This window comes from Symphodus melops, assembly GCF_947650265.1.
Source record: "Symphodus melops genome assembly, chromosome: 5".
NCBI lineage: Eukaryota > Metazoa > Chordata > Actinopteri > Labriformes > Labridae > Symphodus > Symphodus melops.
The window spans coordinates 12,032,110-12,059,317 of NC_136695.1; the positions used below are offsets into that span (position 1 = coordinate 12,032,110).

Sequence of the window (27,208 nt, forward strand, 5' to 3'; positions counted from 1 at the left end):
GGCTGATGCAGGTAACTCCCGATGGAAGCGTCTAAACTCTCCGGGGAGAGCTGAGCAAACACGACCGCTTGATGCAACATTGCTTTCTTCTGTCATATCTCTGTGTTATTAGTACAGCATCGAGGAGATAGCAGTGTGGTGCTGCTTTTCTCTGAGCTTTTACATAATGAATAAAAAAAGTCCTGTTAAACAACATTACTGCTAATATTTCCAGCAGTTCCACCATTATTACCATTAAAGGAGATCTATTAATCTGATCTATTTTTAAATCCAGACACGTACGATGATATGATGTTGGATGTCCATTCTGAACCACGCAACTTTTTTTTTTTTTTTTAAACACAGCACACACAGTTGTTGGCGTCGTCCCCTGACGTGGTTTACCAGCGCTCTGAACGTGACGTTACGGAAAAAAAACTCTGCGAGACTTAGCCAGAAGTTGTTGGACATGCCCACCCCAGCTACTCTTTCAAGGACACACCCAACAGGAAGCTCACTGAAATTTCACAAAAACACCCCCCAAAAAACAAAACAAAAACAAAGGCAGGCTGGGAGGAGGGGCCTTAAAGAGACAGCAGCTGAAATGAACCTTTTCAGCAGAGGCTTAAATGAGGGATATTACTGACGCTAGTCTAAGATAAATAAGCTACACATCTGGTAATGCTGCTAAATATTTGCCTTAGACTAATGATGAAAGAGAGAATAATAGATCTCCTTCAATAAATACCTATTTTAAATCTTTAGGCTATGCTTACTTACTCAATCAGATAACATTGTATTGGTTGTGTTTTTAAAAGTGTACAGACACATCTTTTCCCTCCAGTGGCTGTCTCTGTGCCAGCCCATCACGCTGCAGTTTGTCCTAAAGATCAGGCTCCGCCACAGAATGAAGACGGTTGATTTATTGTCGCCGTCTAATAGTAGGATAAGCAACAGAACAAACTGTGGCTTGGAACGCGTTATAATAACAACAACATATGTCACCCTTGAAATGAGTGATGGTGGATCTCTTCGGCTAAACACGTGTTTTATTGATGAATGTATAAAGAGGGGAGCGGGTGAAGCGAGGTTTACGTTGAAGCTGTGCTCCATGATAACGCTCGCTTTTCTCAGAGTGTTAGTCCGCTCGGGTTCTGAGAATGACCTTTGTCAACATCTAACTTTGTGTCTTAGCACGCTAGCTCTTGTTAATGAGCACACAACCAAAGTATACTAAATAAAGTATAATAAAAGCAGGAAATACCATCCTCATGTTGATGCGATCGGAAAAGTCAGAAGACCAGCAAGTCAGCAGGATTGATAAAAAGAAAAAAAAAATCCATAGCAATCTATCCAATAGGTGTGTAGATATTTCCACCTGAGTCGAAGAGATACAGTCAGATTTCTCATATTGATTCCAGGAAGTAAACATATAACACCGTGTGCATTTGAAAAACCGTTAGAAAGCTTCACAGCAGAGAAGTTGACACAAATGTGTAACGATTAATGGATCGCTGTCATTCCCTGTGTTCATGCTAGTTTAAGTGCTGCTGCCAGATGCTGCTCTGGCAAATCCTCCACTGTTTAAACTCCAGTGTGCTGGAGTTTATTACAAACAAAAGTCCGGTTTAGACATCTACAACACAGAGTTTTTCCCACCTATTGTGCTGTATTTTGAGTCATTCATCTCACTTTGTTCTTTCACACCTCTGATGAAATCCACTTATTCATCTAACCTGATTGTTTTACTTTCATTTGATCAATTATTTATCATTACATTGAAACCCTTCAAACTGTAAACTTATAATCTTTTCATTTTCCTGTTTTTTTTTATTTATAACTCTGATTTGGATGCTTTTAAACTGAAACATCTGTTTAAAACATTTTTTTTCAGCACTCACCATTTCACACACACATGCACACAAATCGGAGGAATAGAAGCACGTGTTTGCTTTCTGCCGCATACACACACTTTCATTTGCACTATGCAGTGAGGGTTGATTGAGAGGTTGGAGTGTAGCTAGACTTGCAGATTGTCTCTGTAGGTCTATTAAATGAATGTTCAGAGAGTGGATTCTGGCCCACTTCCTGTATTATGTGGTAAGAATATCTGTCCAAATCAGCAGGTGTATTTAGGCTATTAATCATTCCTTTGATAGTCTGAGTGACAGAACAGCGGTCCAGTCCTGGTAACCAGACATGAAAATGAGTTTTTGGTCACATTATTCCGCTCCCAGTGCTAATAGTCAGAATTCCTTAAAAGTCAGAGTCCTCCTGTGCGATGGACATTTTCTGCAGCATGCAGCCCACGGCCTGCATTTCTCTCTCTCTCTCTCTCTCTCTCTTTCTCTGTCTGCCTCGACCACTCTCATATCCCTCTATCTCCCTCTCCGTCAGCTCTTGTTATCCTAATCTATCTCCTGCCGTGACTTTACATCACTATTTACCACTTATCTTCCCCCTGCCATTCCCCCCCCCCCCCCCCCCCCCCCGCCCCCCCTCGTTATTCGCTCTGCCTTTTCTACTCTCCTTGACATGCATCTCCCCCTCTCTCTCTTCAGACACTGCCTTGTTTTCCTCACTATTAGTTTCGAAGTTTCCCACTGGGTGGGTTAACAAGCTGGCATGATTTCATCAATGTGAATCAGTCAACCTGATAAGACGTGACCCAGATGGGATCTTAGGATCTTTTTATACAGCCATCCATCAAGACTGCGTAGCCACTATATACGCTCTGTCTCACTGTGATGCCTGTCACCCCACCCCATGACAGAAATGTGTCATATAGTGTCAGTGTGTCCTGTATTAGAACTCACAGAGTTTGTTAGCTCTGTCTAGCTTCCCCTGTTTCATTGTGTGTGTGTGTGTGTGTGTGTGTGTGTGTGTGTGTGTGTGTGTGTGTGTGTGTGTGTGTGTGTGGTGCTTTATTATTTTTGGCTCAAAAATATGTTGGGCAGATATATCAGGACAAACAAATACTTGATTACGCACACACACTCTCTCTCTCTCTCTCTCTCTCTCTCTCTCTCTCTCTCTCTCTCTCTCTCTCTCTCTATTATATTTCTTTCTTTTTATTTATTTTGACCCTGAATATATTCTATAATCCTTCCACAGGGTCTTAAATAGTATGTTTGGAGGACACAATAGTGATTTTGACAGTAGCAATAGTCCCAGTTTTTATTATATATTGTTTATTACAGTAGCTTCAGATGGATCTCTACGTTTTGCTTTCTGGCTGCCAGTTTGACGAATGGATGCTGTTCCCTCATCTGTTAACATGGAGCTTTTGACCGGCAGCCTGGCTAGCTTAGTTTAGCACAATACAGAGGTGAGCAGCTAGCTTAGGTATGTCCAAAGCTAACAAAGTAAGTCTGCCAAACTCTTGTCAGTGAATTATTTCTAATGTATTTTCTGTAATAAAAATACACCAAACAAATGAGAGAACAAACGCCACGCTCCTTCTGCTAAGTGGGTTAGGGTTAGCAGACACTGGAGGTTAATGAAACGTTCAATCACCGTATTATTCATTTGTGCTAATCCAGTCTAGAACACTGCTGGAGATGCATTTGTCGACAGCTGTCGAACATGAAGCTACAAACAATCAAAAATACTTGGAAAAACAAACACTTCAACATATCAGTGTTAACATCATTTAATTGTATTTGATGTAAATTTTAGTTTGAGCTACGTCCCGTCTGTTATCATGGAGGAGGCAGGATTAACCTACAGTTAGCAGTCAGCAGGTGGGAGCTCTAAATCTTTTGACTTCACTTTGAGGAACCTGTTTCTCTGTCCATTTTAATATGCAGCCTATGCTTTAAACATTTAAAAGAGATCCCTAAAACACCAGGTTATGCATACACATATATGCTTCATTTACAGCACCCACAACAGTCTGTTCTGAACAAACTGTTTAACTTTTTATCATCTACTTCTTATTAGAAGATGAAGGGTTGTGTGATGATGTATTGATAGATGGGGGATCAGGATTATTTATTTATTATTTTGTACCATTATTATTCTACTGTTAAGACTTAAAATTGTGTCTGTTTTAGTTATAATAATAAGGATGGATTGTCTTCCAATAAACCTTTTTTTAGCCTTATCTTTTTCCGTATAAGACATATTTCAGTAGGTATCAACAAGTTCCCAATAACTCGGTTCTATGATAACCCTATCTATAATGTCTAAGCGGTACCTAAAGGTGATTCAAGGTGAGTCATCTGGCTCTGCCTTTTATTTCCTGTGGTATTACACGTTTGACACATGTGCACACACAGAGAGGATTCAATACTCAAAACAGTGTGCTGAGCTCAATAATAGTTTTTTTTTCAGGGGATGGAATTGGATTTTACCCACGGGTTACTTTGTTAGGAGTTGTGCGTGTTTGGGAGAGGGGGTTGGTGTGTGTGTTTGTACTTTGCAGCAGTGTGTGAACCACCTTGCAACAACAACAACTGCCTGTTGGAGCCCACACACTCTCTCTGTAGTAGAGCCATCAGGAGATTTCTGTGGAAACCCTCCCATCCTGCCTGCCAGCTTGTGTGTGTGTGTGTGTGTGTGTGTGTGTGTGTGTGTGTGTGTGTGTGTATGTGTGTGTGTGTGTGTGTGTGTGCGTGTGTGTGTGCAAAGGGTAAGGAAGAAACAAAAGCAGATCTGGTGCCCTTTAATGTTCACATATCTCCCCTTGACAACTCTTACAGGATGTGTTCTGCTGAATTTGCCTGGAGGTAAGGACAGGTTGAAAACAAGGTACACAGTAGGCAACAAAAAGTAAATGAGAAGTCAGGAACATTTCAAACAGGCATTTTGTATTTGCTCTTGCAGGGGAACAAAATTAGAACATGCAACATTTCTGTAGACTTTTGGTTACTGCAAAGAAAAATTCTTGTAGTTCTCAAGTCATTCAGATCCACACCTTTTAAATTCTTTCTAAAATTACAAATAGCTTGCATCTGAGAAAATGCTAGCTTTAATGTTCAAGTAACCCGGCCCACATGTAATCATCAAAATGAATGACAACTCCGACACCTTCTCTTTTTCACTCACAAAGTTCTTTATCTTTACTATTCATTTGAAACATTGTTGGTTAAAAAAAATCATCAAGAAGTGCAACATCTGTGTGTGACAGAACTGAAAAAGAATATACAGATTAAATAATTAAAAGGGACACAGCAACATGCATCTTTCAAATGCGCAAAATCTTTCATTGCTTTTAAAGGGATTTCTTCAAAACGGACTCTAATGTGAAATGTTGTTTCCTTACTTGTTCTTCTTCATGCTGCCATAACCTTTAAGGTACAACACTCTTTTCATGAATCCCGCTAACACAGGACAACTGCAGAACTGAGTGATCAGCTGTTACTCATAAATGTATGTAATTGTGAGTCAGCCTTCTTGTAAAATCCCTCTCATGGCTGTAGCTGTACCTTATTGACTGATACATGGATCCTGATGAGTCATTGCAAAGGCAGCAGGTTGTATCTCTGAGGCTCTCAGGCTGTCTCTTTCTTTGACCCTGAGGTCACAAACCAAAATGTGAAATGATAACATTTATTTGAAGTCCAAGGCAAAGAAGGAGAGTATCAGTCAGAAGTAAGTGAAAGTGCTGATGTCTTTACCATATTTACCACATGATTAGTTTAAAAAGACTCGCAGTGAAACCGCACCACAGACTAATAATCCATTCAAACACATACCGCTGGACCATCAAAAAGGAAGAAGGGGGGGAAAAAAAAGGTGATATCAGAAAGTGTGACAGTGTGAAAGACGGGTAGGCAGCGTTAAGGCCAGCGGTCTAATTACACTTCAGAGAGACTGATTTAGGTTCAGCTGCAGAGGTTGAGCGGGGCGCAGCAGACGGATGGAGGAGTGCAGGAGAAGAGGAGGGAGAGCTGGGAGAGGAGCGGACAGTTAGGCACGGTGTGAAAGGGGATGGAGGAGTTTCAATTTAGATTGAAATCGAACACTATTAGCCCGAGTGCCTCTTCTGCTTCCGCTGCCAACCCTAGTCGCTGTTGCTGCTTGTTTTACCTCTTGTCTGTTTCTGCTCCCGTCTCAAGCCTCCTTTCCTCTACACCGCTTCTCTTCATCTGTGATTTCATTGTCAGTGACTGGCCGTTTTTTTTTCTTTCTCAGCTATCTGCATGAATCTTTATAAATTATTTGTTGGTTTGTTCACAGAACGACAAATCCTGAAGGCTCTTAAAGAAACAACACAGGGAATAAGAACAGATAATGACAACAGTAATACATTTTATAATAAGCTGAAATGAGAAAGCTGGTGACAAACTGTAAAAAAATAATGGAAAATAAAACATTGAAATATCAGTAATTATAAAATTAACTGAATAAAAATCAATAAAAATAAATGAATGTTGAATAATGCAAAAAATACTTCAAATGAAAAGTCACTTTAAAAAGACAAGGGGTATAAAAACAAAGTGTTTCACCAGCGTTCGGGGACATGAGGGATATTTGGAACAGAAGCTAAGTGATCTGGCCGAAACATCAGATAAAAAGCAGATCTGTGATATATGGAGGGTTATTTTAAGCTTCAGAGTTTTAATCTGTGGGCTCCTTTTTTTGAGCCTAGTATTTGAAATGTTGATGTTGTGTTTCAGGAAAATGAACAAGATCCTATTACATAAGTATAATTTGACCATCTTTAGAACTAGGGTAACGATTTGGATTGATGGTCAGATAAAGGTCAGAGTCAAAGCTGGGTTCAGGGATTTAGGGATGAATGATTAAAACCATGAACCCGAGCATGGAGCGTTTATGCAGGAAGCATTATCTGTTGTTTGTGAACATTAAGGGAGTTGTGATAGTTTAGCCTTTGTTGAACAGTGACGGAAGATCGCAGTGTGTGTTGTGTGTGTGAGGAATGCTGCTGTGGTGCAGGATGGGGGGGGTGGTATATATGCAGGAGCACCCAGGGGTTAACGAGCGGTGTGAGAAAAACAGGCAGAGTTTGAGAAGTTGGGGGGGGGGTCCCCAAGGGAAGCTGACAACCGGGCCCATGAGGGAGGCAGCTCTTGTTGGCTTTAAACAGAGGGGGATTATAGCAGCAGATATCACTTCATGTTGATCAGATAAGTACTCCACTTAAAGAGTAAATAATAGGCGAGAAACTTTAATATAAGCACGGTTAAGAGCCGGAAATTAGAGCGGCCCTGACCTTCATGCTCACTGATCAAAAATGACACCAACTTACAATTGCATAGCATGTATATTTAAAAATGAAGATTTTCAACTCATATAAAAGTGTTTCATTCTGGTGTAGTGCACTTTGTAGTGCACTCTATAGGTCTGAGAAGAACCCCTCGATAACCACTCAACCTACTACCAACCTGTCCAGCAATCCCACTAGCCTGGACTGGTCACCCAAAATGTGACATGACAGTGTTGACCCAAACACCTGCTACTTCCTATACACACACACACAGACACACACACACACACACACACACACACACACACACACACACACACACACACACACACACCTACACACCTACACACACACGGACCTTGTGGGCTCTTTTCTATCCAAAAGCTCTTCTCACGCAAATAGAGTAGGCAGGCAGGATCCCCTCTCAGCCTATTTATCAGAGGAGGGGGGTTTGAGAAAGGACAGACAGCGTGGACCCCTTCCATTGTTCTGGCTGGGTTTAAGAGATGGGAGGAGGAGGGGCGGGGGGGGGGAGGACGAGGAATAGGATGGGAATTGGAGACTCCAACAATGCCACCAAGCCCCCTACTGCTCTTCCTGCATATGAGCATGACGTGCCCTGACAGACCAGAGACAGACCTCAAATACAGGGAAACAGGCGAGAACTTTATAAACTCAACAAAGTTGTTTGTTGATAAAAGCTGCTCAACTTGCACTCGAACCAAAACAACACGATTTGGTACCAATGAGCCAGACAGCTTTAGCCAAGACTTGAGCCTGCAAAAAAGAAGACGAGACAAGAAAAAAAACGTCAGATGTACATGACATGGAAAAAAAGACTCATACAGTATTAAAGCTGGTGAGGGTTAAATGCAAAGAGACCATATAGAGGATGTAAATATGGTAAGGGACAAAGGAGGCTTATTGACAGTTATAGGCAGTAACAATTAGAGGTTTAAAGAATGAATATGATATTATATGATATTAGAAGCCGTTGTACGTGATGATAATGATGGTACATGATAGTGATGGTTTCACATGCCCCTTATATTGAAAGTAATGTCCCATAACAATGAAGCCTTCAAACCATCATTTATCTCAAATGGTAATAAAGCGAGTGATGTCAAAAGATGAAAACATTAGAAGTGTGATGAAAGTCATAACTGCACATAATTATGAACAAAATATGTCTTAACATGACAAATGAACTTTCATGACATAAAAAAACGATTGTTGATTCAACACATTAGGTATGAAGACGTGTCAATTTAAAAAAAAAGCCAATTGAGGGAGCGTCACGTAGCCATAACTGGACTATACGTAGTGACACAGCTGCAGATCATTCATTGTGTCCGCTCTCTAAAGGATTGTCCCATCGAGCCTGATCACACACACAAATGCATACATGGCCAGATGTGGTTCTGTGCAAGTTTGCCACTTATGTAAGTACATCCTTGAATAAGCCCATAACAAAAGAAAATTAAGTATTATACACTTGTAGATTTAAGGATCTTGTCTGTGTAAAGAAGTAATCAACCATTGTTTGTGTGTGTGTTGTGACTGAATGTTTCCCACTGCACAATCATTTTTCTTTTAACCAGAACAAGTTTCCAAGGAACATTTTTGTGTGTTCCACAGCAGACACATTTGTCACCCCGATAATGTCCTGAAGCTCCATCGTGTGTGTGTGTGTGTGTGTGTGTGTGTTTTGCAAACATCCTGTAGGTATGCGTGTATGTGTGTCTGTGCGTGCATCCTGGCTGTGCCTTCATCGTGGAGCTCACAGCCGACCTCTTTGTCTGCCAGTTTAGAGCCGGGTGTGAGGTGAAGAGCAGTTTGTTCATAATGGATTATTGATTGGTCTGAGAATACACTGCCTCTGCACTATGTGTGTGTGTGTGTGTGTGTGTGTGTGTGTGTGTGTGTGTGTGTGTGTGTGTGTGCTGCAGTCTCCATACCATCCCCTCTGTCCCACTTTGGGCTCTGAATGTCTCCACTTTATGAGCGACTGAACACAGGATAGTAAGGTTTTAGGAAAGTGCTCTCTGTATGTCATGCTCTGTGAAGCAGTTTATGTGTCAATGTGTGTGTGTGCTTATACGTGTGTGTGTGTGTGTGTGTGTGTGTGTGTGTGTGTGTGTGTGTGTGTGTGTGTGTGAGCAGCTCTCTGTAAAGGGCCGTTAAGCTCTCAATGCTGCCTGTATGAAACAGTGTTAAAAGCCCACAGTGTACATATAGACTTTGAAAGGATGTGTGTGGACAACACTAAAAGCCCCCACTGTTTTGCTTCTGGATTCATTAGTTTCCTTGTGTGTGTGTGTGTGTGTGTGTGTGTGTGTGTGTGTGTGTGTGTGTGTGTGTGTGTGTGTGTGTGTTTGTGTGTTTTCCTTAAAACTTAAATATTGGCTGCTGCTGCTGCTGTGTGGGACGGGAACAGATCCCATCACGGCTGAAGGATGTCCCACTCGAGAATGATCCGCACTCATGATCAGTGATAAGGTGACAGCGTGAGTGAGTCACCGGGGTTATGAAAGCCAATCTCAGCACCCTTGGGTGCAGTAGATTGGTGTCACAGCGGCCTCTGAGATGATTGCTATGATAAAGGTGCTTTCTAGCCGGATGACAGAGGCTTCAATCACGAAAAGATGCTGAAGGCCTTTTTCTAAAATCTTTCATAATTGCTTGGTTTTTGAAATGACAGACCGGAGCAGTTCTCTCTGTAAAGTAAAACATGTTGTTTATGTTCATACAGTGCATCGAGTGTGTCCTGCAAGCTGAACTGAGGGCCTCTAGGGGGAGCAACTGAGCATGTTGTAATGGATGAAAAATGTTCAAGGAACAGAGCAGCTTTTTTTGCAAAATTTGCTGAAAGACAGACTAATAACCCAAAATAAGAAAAAACATGTAGACAATTTACTCATTTTACTTGATGGTTGTTTGCCGAGCTGTTATAGATGACTCCATTTAAATCTTTGGCACAGTTCCTCTGTGTGAAAACAATTAGAAAACAGAGCACAGTACAGCTGTAAGCAGGTTCTCTGCTGGCCCGCCTGCACAGTTTGACACTGCTTGTTTCAAAATTCACTCCAGATGTGAACCTCAGGAGACTGCAGGCACAGAAATAGCCGGGCTGCTCTGAAAATGTAGCGCATGGATGGGAAAATAAGAGTGGATTTCCTCCTCTTCGCCCACCTCAGCTGCCGTGTTGCAGATAGCGGAACAAGCCGAACAGCAAAAGTTGAGCGCGCAAAGTTTGTTTTTGTTTGACACGGCAGTCATTATCAGCTGAGAGTAGGTCTCTCACTCCCACTGACTCATGGTAAAGCAGCTAAAAGTGGCCATGACTGACATGAGACCCATGACGATCCCAACAAGGGTTCGACTTGTCTGAAGTGTTAAAGGAAGTCAAGGTTTAAAGCACACTGTAGTTCAAACTACGACATTGCTTGAAGCTGGACTCGCGTGTGTGAGAGAGGTCAAAGGCCTGGAGGATGTCAAAGACAAATAGAAGTGTTCTTACGAGCTCGACGAAGACGCTGAATCTGTTTATTGTAGCCATCACAGCCTTGAACCGAGCTTTGATGCCTCTTCTCTGTTGTGATGACTCTGATGATTGCTAATCTTGTCCGTCTCTCCTGGACAGTTTCTCCCTCCTTAATCCCATTTTTTCCCCCCCATACACACACACACACACACACACACACACACACACACACACACACTCTGCCCCTTCAGCGTGGAGCCTGCATTGTTTCCCTTCTGGGGGATAATCTCATTACATTTCAATTTGCACATGCGACTGTCTGGTGGATGACAGGCTTATTGTTGAATAGACTCAACTCCCCCCCCCCCACACACACACACCCCCCACACACACACACACACACACACAGACAGAGTCCACACACACAGTCCTCCTGACCTCCCAATCAGCAAGGCCATTTAATAGGAAGTAAGATTATTAGCCTGTTTTTAGTGCAAAGAGTGGAAGAAACTACGAAGCATTAATGAGTAACAGTAGGATGTGGAGAGGGGGGGGGGGGGAGAACAGAGGGGACAGATGGAGGGGAAATCCACAGAGGATGGATATATTGAGTTGGCTTTGTTGTTTTTGCTGGTTTCCATCCATAGTCACCTGATGGATGTTAGATGTTACCCCTCCAGCTTTCGTTGTTTCCTCACTGAAGTGTTTGTCAATGTCGGACTTATTCCTGTCTCCATTCTTTCTCCAATATAAGTGGAGTTTAAGGGTGCCTGAAAAGGCCTCTTGAAGGATTCACTTTTCTGTTTTTCCCCTTTAGAAGCAGTTTTGAATTCATTCTAAAAGCTCCTTTATTTGACATGTACAATGCTAATTAACAGAGCTGTAAAACAAGATGTGCAGTGCAGTTTAGTAGCAGTAGTAGCACGTAAGTTTATTCAGACAAAAAAAAACAATGAAGGAAAATAGACACTCCATAAACTTAAAAAAAAAATCATAATAATAAAAAATTAGGCTAAAGCGTTTCGTATCACATTAGGCTACAGCTCTTCTTGTAAATATCTTAGTTAACTGAAGCAATAAAAGAAGTTGTGTCTCAATCATCTGTGTACCTGCTTGTAAATGAACGTGTTTCTAGCACAACATAGTTCATGATATCGAAATAATGAATGAACAAAACGGCTTAGCTATTTCACAACATTGCTTGCTATCATATTACTTCTCCTGCATACGTTTCAAACCCTTCAACGTGAGAAAACAAAATGAGAATTCTTGGAGTTTGTTGCCATACTGTATGTACTGGCTGTATTTGAGCACAGTGATGTTTTGCTAACATGCTAACATGTAGCTTTTGTCTGTGCTAGCAGGAGCTGTTTGGAGGGACTTGCAGTAGAGGATTCATGTAGGAAACAACAATGTTATAAGGACTTGGATTCGTCCTCTGGGAAACATAAATATATATATGTAGAAAACGTGATAAACTGACTTCCAGAATATGACCTTCATTCAGAGTGAAACGATTCTAAAAATGGATAAATATGGTTACAAAAGTGTTTTGAGCACAAACTAAAGGACAGTAAGGTCAGCCACAGCTGCACTTCTGACTGTTAGCTGAAAGCCTTAGCTTACCAAGCGCTCCAGGAGGAGGCGTGGGGAACCATTGAGGCCGCGCCGATTTCAATAGCATAAATCATTGTGGATAGATAGGTGGCTCTGCTGCAGAGTAGTCATTTTCAGTGTGAGAGTTTGAAGACATATGATTGTTCTTGTGCTCACTTCCCTCCTCCACCACCTTATCCTCTTATGATTATGATCAATTATCCACTTATAATTAGAGGCTGGCAGTAACTCAGCTTATGGGCCCTGGCACTTTATATAATAGCCTGTAATAATGCTGTCAGTCACATTTCATATAGTCCCACTTTCAGGCGCTAAGCATCTGCTGGAATTAATACCCCAGTAAAAAACGTGTCAGTGATCAACAGTTATAAGAGAAAGAGATCTTATTTAATGAAGTTTTTAAGAGCGTAGAGAGAGTAAGAGGAAAAGGGTGTGATTAACTCTCACTCATTCTTCTGAGAAAAATTCTACTATGCAGCACAAACCCCTAATCCATACTGAAATGTGTGAAGAAGAGCAGAAATAAGTTTAACATGTGGATAATGAAAAACTTAAAGCAGGGTTTTAAGACGTCAGTATTTGTCGAGCAAACAAATCAAATGTTTCTGAGAACGTGCACATGATGGTCCAGCATTTAAAGGAAAAGCCTTTCTCTCTTGTTCTTTTCACTTTGCTCTCTTTTTTCTTTGTTTGACTCTCTCTCTCTCTCTGTCTCCCCTCCCCACGACCCCATTCAACTCCAGTCTGAGAAATAGAGTAAAGCAAACTGTCTGAAGAGCCACTTCCTGTTGTGTACTTAAGATCCCTGTCATGTGATGGTGTCAGTTGAGGCGAGTGTGTGAGGCCAGTACAGGGAGAGAATATGGTGGCACTGCTGATCTTGCTGATGTGAACAGAGTCTCCCCCTCCCTCACCACCACTGACCCCCCCGCCCCCCAGTATTCTGTTTGTGTAAAGTGTCGACTCAGCCAGTGTGGTGTGCGAGCCCCTCTAGCCCCGCAGTAGTCATAGGTATGTACTGGGTTAATTTTAATTCATTAAACGACACAGTGAGAGGTTTTCAGCTGGGTTGGAATGAGAATGACATTTTTTTCTGATATCTCTGACCTATAAATGCAGAGACAACCATCAGCGAAAAAGATTTATGAATCCTGTGATAAACAGTCCCTGCTGATTCAGGGCTGGTGTCAGACAAAGTATTACAGTAAACTGCAGAAACAACATTTATGACATTTTTCCACGACAACAAATCACAGTGAGTGATACAATTCAAGCAGGATGAGCGTTTTATGTTTTTTTTGTTTTTTTACATATGTACAGGACAAGATCAGCAAAGAGATAAGCGGTACTGCTTTGTCCACAGGGGGCAGGAGAATCAGGGAAAACTAGAACTTTCTCAAAGGCACTTTCAGCCAAAATGTTTATAAGATTTTACCAAAGGATTTGTGTATTTAAATCAATGGCTGATACTCAATGTGTCAACTAATAGTTTTTTATGAACTGAACTCAATCATGTATGGGATCTGTAACTCACAAATTTGCTGTGTTTTCATGTGTAATCCAAGCCTTTGATAGCACATTTTTACATTTCAGAAAATTACGTTATTTTATTTTATGCTGCTTGTGTCCCTCATTCTTATCATGACACAGTGTACTGAACTGTTCTTGTTTCCCTCTAACCGTCGCCCCATTTCGTCTTCTCCTCTTTCTCTTTCATTTTTAGGTGGACGACTTACAGTACCTGCAGGATGTGCAAGAAGAGGATATTGTTTGTGTGATCTGGAAGCTGCTTAGCTGAACCTGAAGAGAGTGAAGAGAGGCCTTTGAAATGAAGAGAGGAAGTGTGGTGGATTACCTTGAAGGAAAGACCCCTCAAACTGTCTTTCCAGCGACACGATAATGACCAGAAGTTGAGGGAAACCTTTGCTTTCTACTGACAAAGACATCGTAAAACTTCAGTCTCATTTTGAACATTTCACTACATCAGTTCAAATGATATAGCCTCACAGTGCAGGTTTTTTATGATGCCAGTTGCACGCCGATAATTTAAGGCTCAGATTCACTGACTGATGATGATGGATGGATGGTGACACATTGAGTAACTCCAGGGTACTAAATAAGCTGTTGTGTAAGCAGCGGGATCTCTGGATGACTGGAGGTAGATAGTATTTTAATTGGCCAACAACGAAACACTAGATATCCCTAGATGTGCTGCTGCAGATAGCAGTAGTTTCAACTTTCATTGAGCTTGTAAGAGGCGAGGTTGATAAGGGTTGTTTAGTGCGAACAATGAATACTAGAGAGAGCGTTGCGTTGATGGAGACCCAGGAGGGAGGTCTGAAGGAGAAGCTGCTTGGAGGAAAGATTAACCCTGAAAATGACATTGAAGGTGAGGATGACAAAATCTCTGGGACGTACGACTGCAACATCTGTGGACGCAGCTTCCCGTTCCTCAGTTCTTTGTCACAGCATATGAGACGCCACACCGGGGCTCGCCCTTACAAGTGCCCCTACTGTGACCACAGAGCCTCTCAGAAGGGTAACCTCAAAGTCCACATCCGCAGCCACAAACTGGGCACACTGTCTAGCCACCACTCTAATGATGATGAAGATGGCGGGGCTGAGGAGGAGGAGATGAGTGTTTCAGAAGGTCTTGACGGAGGTACGAGTCCGACTAAGAGCAGCTCAGCATGCAACCGGATGATCAATGGGGATAGTGGTGAAGAGAATCGGAGGAAAGTCCCAGGGAGGAGCGTGAAAAGAGAGAAATCAGTAACCGACCAGAGGCCTTACTGTTGCCGTCTTTGTGGCTATGAGGCCCTGCGAGAGGACCAGCTTCTCAGCCATATTGAAAAGGTCCACATAACAGCAGATGCAGAGGACGAAGCCACTGTTAAAGAAGAGGCCGTGGCTGAAGCCGAAGTGCCCCAACCCCAGAGCGATGGGAGTTTTCCCTGTGAGACCTGTGGCCAAGTCTTTTCCCAGGCATGGTTTCTCAAGTCGCACATGAAGAAACACGCAGGGGTCCTGGACCACTGCTGTCGAATCTGTGGACGACGGTTCCGTGAAGCTTGGTTCCTCAAATCACACATGAAAACACACAACACCAAATCTAGGTCACGTTCAAAGGTTGATTCAGCCGAGATTCCCGCAACCATCAACGATGTCACCCAGGATCCTGACGTTATCACTTGCTCCGTTACAACCAATTATCAAGTGTGTTCCAAATGTGGTAACCTGTTCCACAACAAAGAGAGCCTCAGGGCCCATGAGAACGTCCATAGTCTCGTCTATGGCAAGAAATCCCAAAGCCAAAACAGACTCAGTGAAGATGAGGACTCACCAGCTGCTAAAAGACGCTACCTTGACTACTTTAACCTTCAGCCTGTTCAAAAGACCTATGAAGAAGGGGATAAGAGCGAGAACATGGTGCTTGGTCAAAGAATCCCAGAACTAGATCCAGTCTGCAGCTACCAGGCCTGGCAATTAGCTACTAAAGGAAGGGTTGTGGAGCCTGTGGAGCCAAGTTACAAAGCCTCCTATGGGGGAGGAAGTATGGGCGAGGAGGCCCTTGCTGAAGCAGCTGTGGTTTTTGAGAAAGAAAGCAGTCGTTATGTCCTGCAGAGTCAGGAGAAACGCAGCAGCTCAGGACGACGTAGCAGCTCCGGTTTGGGAAGCCATGCATCGTCAGGAGACCGGACACCAGAGAGCCTTAGCGACTCCGAGTACAGGCCTTCTTCTCGTCAGGACCGAAGGCGACCATCCCAGTCGCAAGCCTCCACCAGGTCCAATGAGTGCTTTGAGTGTGGGAAGGTGTTTCGCAGTCGTCACCAGATGATCGTCCACCAACGGGTCCACAGAAAGGATGGCGGTAGACCATCTGTTGGAGAGAAGGAAAGAACTGCAAGGGATGACCGATGGGGCTCAACCAGTGACCCAGAGTCAGGCTCCCCTAGCCGGCCCAGCACTCCAGGGTATGGAGACTCTCCACCAGGATCAACCATTGGAGACCAGGCCTCAGGGATGGGTACGGCAAGCTCTGGAGAGATTACAGGTTGGTTGAAACTTCAGTTTCCCCCTCTCTTGTACACTAGAAGTAAATGTAGCCTTGTGTTTTATCAGTAAAGCCGATGCAGAAGTACCTTTAACAGGACTAGCAAGGACCAACTCGACTTGTTGCAGAAAGGAATCTGATTTTATGAAAATAGAGAGGAACCGAAGCCTACTGTTTCTACTGTATTTGGTCTAAATCAGTGGTCCTCAACTTCTTAAACTGCGTACCACCTCTGATCATATACCAAGTACCATTGTTATGGTCGATGTTAAAATAGAGTTTAGGCGTATGGCCAAACACAATTTATGCAGGATGCAAATGTATACATGAAGTGAATAGTATTTACTATTGATTGTTGGCAGCCTCGCTGCAGACTAACTATATGCTAGCGCTAGAACTGGCACGTTAACGCCACACAACTCTGATATTTGACCAAATCAATAAGGGTGCCGAACAAGATTATACCAACAACCTGTTTGAACAAACATCGACAACACTTGGACAAGTAAATTCATGGTCTGCCAAAGTAATTTTCAACCTTTTGTTATTTCATTTTTCATTTATTCCTAAATGACATGTTATGTGAGAGAGAGCAGGGGAGAGAGAGAGAGCATGCAAGAGATTGCAGGCTTGCACTCCTTGCAAGCTTGGTGCAACCAGAGCCTCTATTATTGGGTTCTGCATTCAAAATTCAAAATTCCCTTTAAAAGACAAATATTACCGCTCGACTCCTGTGGAGAGTTAAGACGCAGAGCAGAATCACATCAGGTTCAGAGAAAGAGAGGGGAGCGATAAGGTCCACTGTCCGTACACTCTTGTAAATGCAAAATCACAACTCAAGCTTTTCATGCTTCGTTTTAAAAATGTTAAAGTACAGCTGCTTGCTGCTGATCCTGTGCTGGAATCCTATAAAAACAGAATTTCGAGTGGAACTTTTTAAAACGCGAGGCGTACTCCTGGTGTTTATGTCTTTGCGCGTGCATTAATACATTGAGCAGATTTAAGTTCATTGAGAGGAGAAATTGATTAATATATATTGATATACATTTGATATAAATATAAAAGTAATCGATACAAGACAGATAAAATAAGAGTACAACAACAACAAAAAGTTTTTTTCAATTGACAAATGGGTACCAACAAGGATAGGGATGCAACAATGCATCCAGTCTTTCATCTCGATAAAGGCCACATGGCTTACGGCCAAGATGTTGAAATGGAGCATAAAACAGGGAGTTAACAAACCAGTGGGTGACCTCACAGTGGCTACATTCATTATTCCCTTTTCATGGTTTGCCCTTTTATTTAAATTTTTTTGCATTGATACAAATCTAAAGAAACAATGTAGAGGCAGATTGTTAAATATTTGAGAATCATCCAGTTTTCCCATTTAACCACATACTCAGCATTATTAAAGAGGCCATGATTATTTCACTGATTGTTCAATTGTATAATATTGAAGCCCAATGGACAAAGAAAATAAGAAAACCTTTTTTTGAAATGTAGGTTTTTAACAGTTTTTTTTTTAAACAGTACAAACAGAGTCCGTACCACTGACGGTTCCTTTCTTTATTTACGTAATCAAATAAGACAGAGTGACAGACATGATTGTAGCCTCACTCATGGCCTCTGACTGTCACTCTGTAGTAAACATCTGCTGATGAAACGGGCTTTACTGTATGTAGGTGCAGCTGGTCTGTGTTTGTGTGGAGCGGGGACTGGAGCCACCGTGTGGTAAAATGCCAACATTGCATCCCACTGAATCTCTTTAATAGAGAGCTGCAGAAAAGAACTATTAAATATTGTCAATAAAATTTAACTACCACTGATTGTACTGTTTACAGCGGAGCAATTATTTTGTATCACAGGACAATAAAGCAGACACTAAAATTAAACCTCTTGACTTTCAGTGGCATGTCAGCAGAGAAGAAGGCATTTTTGGAATGCCAGTCATTTTTTCACCTCCACAACCCAATAAACACTGCGGAGTAAAACAAGGATAGCCTACCCATGCAAGGGCAAAACAGCCGTAATCATGACTAAAATAGGCGAAAGGAAGGATTCCCGTGTTTGACTTCAGAGCTTTGTGGTCTTTATATTTTATCTGAAAAATCTCCTGGAAAAGCCTCTTTTTTTTTTTTTTGCAGGTAATGATAGTGGATGGCTAAGAGCTGTAGTGATCGCTTCCATTCCTCCCTCTTAGAACAGACATTCAAAAATAGCAGCAACATTTCTTCAGGCCTGATCGAGCTGTGAGCTATTTCAGGTCTTCCTGTCTCAGGAAACTCCCTTCACCCCCCTTATCTGTGTGTGAATATGTTTTTTCTCCTATTGATGCCATGAGAATCTGTTTCTATGTCCCTGTTAACTCCTCATTCATGGTGTTTGCGGTTTAACACTAGTCTAACACATAACAACAATGTTCTCTTGCCTTTGGAGGAGAGTTTTATTTCCTGTTATAGTTGAAGGTGTTATAGTCAATCACTCTGAAAGCAGATGTCTAGCTACATTTGTAATGTATTTTAAAGGTTTATTGAAATTAATAACATATATAAAGTACAAAAACAACATTTTCAATAGATATGATTAGTGTGATGTAATCAGTTTACACATGTTTAGAATTGTGACGAAGGAACTTTATCACAAACGTATCATTTATTAAAGGAAGACACCATTCGTCAAGAAAGCGATCCGTCCATCCATATATCCTTTTCCTCTTACCCCGTCTCTCTGTTCCCTGTGACTCTTTCCAAATATGTAAGGTCACCCCATTGTGACACCTTCACTGTCTCTCATCCACTCTTCTTACCACTGAGCCAGCCAGGCTGTCCTATGTCTGAGGGATCAGCTATTTATAGAGTCACCTCCCAATTGAGAGGGATTGAGGCAATGGGGGAAGAGTCATGCAAAGGACAGTTTAGTTACAAATATTCTGATGTTCCTTTAGTTACTTATCGGAAATGAAAATGGTACATTTCAGCTCAATGCACATATCAGTGGGATTTTTTCCCTCCTTAGTGGTTAACATTGTGTTAACAGATTAAAAAGCTCTGCGCTGATCTCCACTGCAAATTAAAGACAAAACTGTTTTACTCCTGGTGAGAGCTCAAACAAATCTACATGTGTGAAATTGATGTTGCTTTTGCCCTGCGGCTTTCAATTTATTCTGTTTGTTTCCAGTACACTGTATGTTGAGACGTTTACTCCTTCTTTTACAAGAGAACAGTTTGTGCAATGGCAGGATATCAGCATTAGAAAAATACATATTATCCAGTTTGTATTTTTAGACGTTTGTTTGTTATTTCAAATCAGGTAGTACCAGTTCTTTCCTCAGATGGCAATAAGAATCCTTTCTATGTAAAGCTTTTAAAAATCCCTATATTACCTGCTTTTTCTATTGTTAAATTCGACTGTTCATTTATGGAGCAATAAAAACAACGTCAACCTGATAAAAAGGAAGAATCATCCCTGACCACTTGCCTATAACTGCCCAGCCCTGGAGCTTCACCTTGGCAGACTTTGAGCTGTGTTGTTGCCAATAGGAAGCCAAATGGAAAACAGATGGCAGGTAGCTGGTGTTATTGTAAAGACGAGAAGGAGCAGTGGAATTTGAGCTGTTATGCCATAGGAGACTTACGTGTGTGAAGGATGCTCTTTTACCTGGTTTATCTAAATGTTTGGTTGTATGTTTAAAAAAACCAACAATTCAACCTGAGGATTTATATATGTATATATGTATTCATCAATAAGAACACATTACATTGTAAATTATTAACCATTAGACTTATTCTACTAAGGGTGCTCTTAAGTATTTACTCCTAAAATTGCATGCAATGAAAGACATAAAGTTTTCCTGGTACAACAGTCAAATTCATTTACAAGGACAGACAGGTCACAAACGCCACCTTGTGGCAAATTTGTAGAACTACATTTTGAGAATAAACAGATTCAACAACACAATTTATTCAACTCTATTCTGTGGCGTTGTTTTCTGCTGTAAGCTTGTAATATAAAAAATATCTACATTTTTTATGTTTCTTTTTATCCATATGTTTAATAAGCGTGTAATAGAATAAGTAACAGTCAAATGTCAAAAACCTGTTTGTATATAGATGTTAAGGGGCGATTTGGGTAAAGTGGTAAACAGTGCCCCCTGGTGGCTTTGAAATTTAACTCCATCTGTCTGGAACAATATGAATTAGACATCAGAGGTCTCCTGTACATTCATTGAACACTGTGTTTTTTTCTTCTTGTCCCTACAGGTGAGAAGCCTTACAGTCGCAGCCTGTCTGACTTTGTCAGCACAGATCTGCAGACCCAATCAACTCATGTTTGTGTCCAACACCCGGCTGCCTCTGATGATAGACCCAGCCCAATTCCAAGCCCTAGCTCCAGTTCAGACAGGGGCACCCCCAGTGGTTACCCCAAACTGAAGAAGGCTCTTCTACAGGGTTTGAACTCTGCTTCACCTTCTGCTCACCGTTCAGCACGATCCTCCCCACTCGACCCCAGCTTAACCCCTGTGGATCTGTGTGTGAGAGCCGAGGGCTGCAGGGGCATCGCCTCCCTTAACCTGGATAGGAAGAGCCTCCCTAGCCACAAGTGCTCCTTCTGCTCCCACTCCACTCGCTACCCTGAGGTGCTGTGGATGCACCAGACTGTGGCTCACCGCATCAACAGCAGTAGCTCAAATCTTGCTCCAAAATGGGCCTTGAAAAACAGCTCCAAGGGCTCCAGGGACAGCTCCCTATCCTCCAAGAGACGCACTGGTCCTCCACCAGTCCTGGAGGGAAAGGAGTGTCCACCGCTGCCTTCATTCAGGTGTACGCAACGCACCCAGCCCCCAAACAACTCTACTGAGGTTCTGAAGAAAAGCAAGCCTACTGTTAAAGCAGCCATGCCTTCGTCATCTTCTGCTACTCCCTCCTCCTCACTCTCCAGGGGCCCCTCATCCACCTCAGCCAGTCAAGTTGTGAGAGTCCCTGTCCGATCAGGTGGGAGCTCCGGCAGACGCACGGAGGATCAGAGTCATCAGTCTCGCTTCAGGCCCAAAGTGGATGTTTACCCTCGGGGAGGCTCATCCTCCTCTCGCTCCTTGGAGAAGAGCACCAGAGATCTCTCACGTTCCTCAGCCCCAAGCTCCAGTTCTGCTTCTGCATCCCGGATCTCTGACCGCTACATGATGCCTCAGGAGGGCCTTGGCTTCATGCTGACCAGCAAACACGGCCTAGCAGAGTACAGCCGAGCCAGGGCTTCCCCTCATCAGCCACTCGTCAACCCCCACCACAGCCAGGGCCGGGCCAACGCTACCAGGCCCAGCACTGTCACCCATAGCTCTGCAGCGGGACTGAACTACGGGGCCTCCCAAGCACATGGAGGCTCGACGCAGAATCCTTCCTCCTCCTCTTCATCCTCCTCCTCTTCATCCTCCTCTTCTTCTTTGCCTTCTGAGGCTCATGGGAAAATAAAGCAGGAGCTAATTGCAGAGACACCAGAGATGCCAGCTGATGTTCTCAGCTTCCTCAAGAACTACAGCCCCCATGAGCTTGCATCGCTTTACCACCGCTGGGGTGCAGCTAACGCACTACTGGATCCCACTGGTAGGGAGCAAATTTTTTTCAAAGCATATTTTCATGCGATTTTGCAGGGTGTTATGCTGATATTTTAGAGTTTTGTTTGATGTTTGATATCTACTGTTAAAGTGAAGAAAGCCTAAACAGAGACCCAGATCAGACAAAACTAAGACCAAGCGATCTGCACAGTTTAGATCAAATCAGGCCGATGCCAAGCTGAGAGTAAGACCAGACAAACAATAGCACGGCACACCTTCCCTTGATCCTGCAATCCATATGCACTCCTCAAATAGATCGGAACGATCCACATTCCCAAGAAATGACCCCAGAAAACCAATTTAGATTCCTCTTTAATCACATCTTTTATTGCCAGAAATGGTCTTCATAGTTCAAAACAAGAAATACTGTATCTATATAACCTGTAGAGGATCATATTTTGAGAGTTTTTTTTTTCTTTTGGGAATAAAATCCAAACAAATAAATACTGAACTCAACCCTAACTAAATATAATATCTTCTGTACACTGAGTGATAGAGACAAAGAGTAGAAGCTAATGAAACTGAAAAAACATACACAAAGGAGTTTCGAGGCACTGCACACCAAAGCGCTGACCAAAGAGTTTTGTGCCCATGCAAACGCTCTGAGCTGCAGTATCTCAGTGTGTAGAGACCTGGGACGGGAGTGGGAGGGTCACCGGTTTAAGTGGTGCGACAGAATGCCGTTGTGCAAGGCACCAAACCCCCAACTGCTTGGGGCGTCCAGTCACGTGTAGCCCCCCTCGCTCCGACATCTCTCCATTAGTGCAATCTCGAAAGTCTGCATATTTTGGGCCGATGTGTGTGTGTGTGTGTGTGACACGCCTTTTATTAACAGAGTAAACATTTTCTTATAATTTCCCTCCAGGGGGATTGTGAAGTATATTAAAAAACAAACAACAATATATATTTGATCTGCATCTGTGGATTCAAATTGTAATAAGGTTATAGGCAGACACACAAGGCTATTTAATATGTAGATGTCTCTGTTGTCTCATATTTAGCTTTGTAAGTAAATAAATGTGTGTGACATTAAACAGTGGCTTTAAGACTGTCAGATTGGCTCACACTGATTTCAGACACTACAACACTATTAACATCGTCAGGTAAGAGATTCTCTTTCTCCTCATCATCTGCTCGCATACAAACATGCCCAGAGGATCTGTGGCATTGGAGAAAATGCCAGATGTCAGGAGTTGAAGAGGAATGTTTTCCACTGACTGAGCAGAGCATTGGGATAGTTAGGAGTCGAGTTAGGGAAATCTGACACAGGAAAAGAAGCCAACTGACTCAGAGATGCAGACATAACATATGAAGTGTATTCAATCATTGATAAATATCTTCCCCCTTTAACACACACGGACTCTCTCTCTCTCTCTCACACTAACTCGCCATCTGGCAGAGAGTGATTGACAGACACAGAATCTCCTGGATGATGACAAGGTTGTGAATTAGTAAAGAGAGGATCCATCAAAGGAACGTGTGCTTGCATGTTTGTTAGATAAAATAAAAGGCTGTAACTAACCAGGGCAGTGTGTGTGTGTGTGTGTGTGTGTGCGCGCCTGTGCATGTGTGTCCATATGTGCTTGGATTCTAGATGCAAAAGTATGTGTGTAATTTTTTATTTTTATTTTTTACTTTGAAAGACGTGAGAGAACCTTTGCTTCTCTCAGGTCTGCGAGGCATGCCTAGTCTCCTGCTCCACTCTCCCAGAAAGCTGTCACAAACTGTTTAGGTCACGGCTCTGCCTGATGAGAGACTCGCACAGATGCGAATGGAGCGAGGCAAAACAGGGAGAGAGAGAGAGAGAGAGAAAGAGGGAACATGTGAGGCAGAGAGAAAGATGAGACAGAATAATTACCCCACCAGCTGCTTTGGAAATGGTCATTACCAAACATCCACGTTATTTGCCCATTTTTCAGTTGTGTCTCTAAGGTCAAGTGGGGCTGTACAGAGCCAGAGGTCAGAGACAACAGCCCCAGAGCGGACGCATGACATCGCTGTCAGCCGTCCAGGCGCATATCGTCACCATCCGCCTTAGCCCTTTGAGTCACATGCTATAAAGTGACCTTTTTTGAGCAACTGAGTCTTTCTCCCATTTCTCCCTGTAATAAACTCGTATGAGTGTGTGTGTCTGCTTGTGTTTCACGTCCAGCTCTGTCTTGTCTTTCATTAGTGCATCAGTGAGAAGGGCTGGCTGCCCAGAGTACAAGTCGAGTATCCAGAGGCCAGCAGTCGGGCTGCCAGAGACACTCTCTGTCACCTCCTCCGCCTCCCTGTCCTCCTTGTTTACCCCCCCCCACCCCCACCCCCTTCCCCTCTACATGGCACAAACACACACAAACACATACACACCACTATAGGGCACTGCCCAGGTATATACCAGCCTCAGTGCTTTGGGGAGTGGAGAACAAAAATCACCCCCCAGTCCCCCAGGCATGTTATCTGTCAGCAGGCGAGGTCACAGGAGGGCATGTGTTTGTGTGCATTAGTTTGTGTTTGTCTCTAATATTCACCATTTCATTACACTGATCGAAACATCTTAAAGCAGTGTAACATGTACACCAGGAAAAAAAAACAAAAAACAGACACTTCCTTATAAAACTTCTCGTTTAAGAACGATGAACATTTTAAAATCCCAAATCTCCTTATTCTGTTTCCCCCTTATTCACTGACACAACATGGCTTCATGTCTCTCAACATTTCATTTCCTGCTGCCATTCCTCTCATATTGCCTTATTTGTCTAATAGTTTAACACATAAAGTAATAGACACTGTCGTCTGACAGAATATAGATGTTTTCAAGATTGATAATGACATCAACATTAACAAGTGTGCTAAACAATCCAGTTTAATGATCAGCGGTCAAGTCGTACCCCGTGTACGGAGGCCATCTTCCTCCGAGCCGGCGGCCCGGTTTCTAGTCTGGCCTTCCTTATGCTCTCTCCCTGGTTTCACACTCTATCCACTGTCCCGTTCATTAAAGGCACACACAAAAAGAATCAAAGTTCTTCTCACATTTCAATCAAGTGTCTTAAACATCCTCAAGGGTTTGTTTTTTTTGTTGGCACCGACCAGGTATGAATAAAGAAATCTTTTTACCACCTGAACAAACAAATATAACCATCCTGATATCTCATCTAGTCGCGTGCTGTCAGTGTCAGAGGATTTAGGAGTTTTAAAGTCATCCAATTCAACAAGTTTCTTCTTTCTTCTTCGTGCCCCATTAACTTGTGAATCTGTCTTGTGCATATAAATACAGGGTTGTTGTGTCATTGTGTGCTCGTGTGTGTATAAGAGTAGCATGTGTGTGCAGCCGATGCCTCACCAAACACTCGTATAAACAACTCTTAAAGCACACACATGCAGAAACACACACCTGACATGTGACACACGGGCAGCAGAGCAGGCACATCACAGCCGGGGCGTTTTAATTGCCTGTAATTTATGCGGTGTGTGTGTGTGTTCTGTGTGTGTCTGGCTGTCAGCCTCTGAGATGATGCTGTGTGACAGCTGCAGTCCAGCCCCTGGAGCTAGCCGCTCATAATGACACATTAGACATACTAATGATGCCTGCGCGGGTCCACTACTGACGCTACCTACCTCCACCGCTCCATCCAGCCGGCCTCTGCTCTTATGTACACCCCACTTACTCCCTGCCCGTTACTGACCTTTACGTCTTCATTCAATCTCCGCAAAACATGGAAATGCCTCCTGACACAGGATAAACTGATGCTGATGTTCACCTTTTCACCTGCTCTTCTGAGGAAAAGTCACATGTGAAATCTCGCGTGGGGATTTCAAAGCGGTTGTGATTTAAGGACACATTGGCCTTTGTGTGTGCACATGTAACTCAAAAAAAGTCAGTCAAAAAATATTTGATAGTGACTCCCCTTTCTTTCCGGTAGTTTACAGGTCATATCTAAAACCTGTGCCAAAAAAAAAAAAATGCTCCTGATTTTAATTCAACTTCTCAAGATAGGGGAAGAAACGAAATATGGCAAAATATTGTTACTTCCACAAAAACCTGTGGACTTTTCAAACGTCTTTCTTGACTTCAAAAGTCACTTCAGATTGCCTTTTTTCATTTAAATTTTGAATTTTTTTTAACTTATTACTTGGTGTAAAATGTTCCCTCCTGTGTGTGTCCTCAGGGATGCTGAGGTCTCTCATGCGGCAGGGACAGTATTTCTGCCACGAGTGCGGGAAGAGTTTCAGCCAGCCGAGCCACCTGCGCACCCACATGAGGTCCCACACAGGTAACGTCAGCCTTTCAAAAGTAACACGCAAACACACACACACACACATTGCATGAATTCACATTTTCTAAAGAAAATATTTGGCACATGAATGAAACTGTTGTGTAATTCCATCTGTTCTGCTGATTTTAAGATGTTTTTGTTTCGTCCTTCTACAGTCTCAGCACAGGTCCTGTTGTATTTGTGAACACAATCACAAGAGTTGAAAATGTTTCCATGATATAAAGTAGCCTTAAAAATACACCAAACCAAACAATGACATTTGATTCAGGTGACACTGTGATTTTAGTTAAGAGTACTACAATGAAATTAAAATGACCTACTCTCACTTAAACTTGATCCAAACACATAACATGATGAAGTAAATCCCTATCATGTAAATACTCCATTATGTTTCCATTAAGTGACTTACAGAAAAAGAAAGGGTTGGTCTGTACTCCTCCACAGCAATGTGAACTGTTTGACATCAAGCCCAGCAGGTCAACAAAAAAAACCGCAAACGACATTCAAAACAAGTTTGTATGTGTTACACTGCTCTAACAGGTGACCCTATGGGACGAGCAACAACCCACAACATGACCAAATAAATTCACAGAACAGAACTGTGGGGACAAAACAAACCAAACCCCTGTGAGAGGCAGCATGGCAGTGGTCCTCACTCCAAATGTCTTTGCCTTTTTTTTTTTTTCTCGCACTGAGGCCAGGCGCTTCATTGTGCATGTGTAGCTCCATCTGGGCAGAACGGGAGACAACATGAGGGGAGACGGGACAAAAAGTACAGGGAACATAAACACCCCTCCCCTCAAATTTTAGGTATAGGATAGAGCAGAGCCTCAGTGTCCAGGAGATTATGGATCAAATATAATCATTAATCATTTTTCTGGTGCATCAGTCACAGAAGACTTAAAGCATTAACAGGGAAGAAGCAGCTTTAACCTCGAAGTGAATCCAAAGTTCGGCATAAACCTGAAGAACAACCCTGTTATCTACTTGTTATTCATGTAAAACTAGATGTTCCCACATTCTCTAACCA

The 27,208-nt window shown here is 42.6% G+C and overlaps 1 protein-coding gene across 2 annotated transcripts in view; it reads left to right on the forward strand.

The window, feature by feature from the left end:
* Nucleotides 1-27,208, forward strand: part of LOC306823848 (zinc finger protein 516-like) — a 46,856-nt gene that overhangs the window by 14,342 nt on the left and 5,306 nt on the right. For both annotated transcript variants that reach the window (XM_079343717.1, XM_079343718.1), the window contains exons 2-4: nt 13,978-16,308; nt 20,571-21,908; nt 26,071-26,175. In XM_079343717.1, coding sequence (XP_079199843.1) covers nt 14,544-16,308; nt 20,571-21,908; nt 26,071-26,175 — 3,208 coding nt within the window. In that variant the 5' untranslated portion in view covers nt 13,978-14,543. The remainder of the gene's footprint in view (nt 1-13,977; nt 16,309-20,570; nt 21,909-26,070; nt 26,176-27,208) is intronic.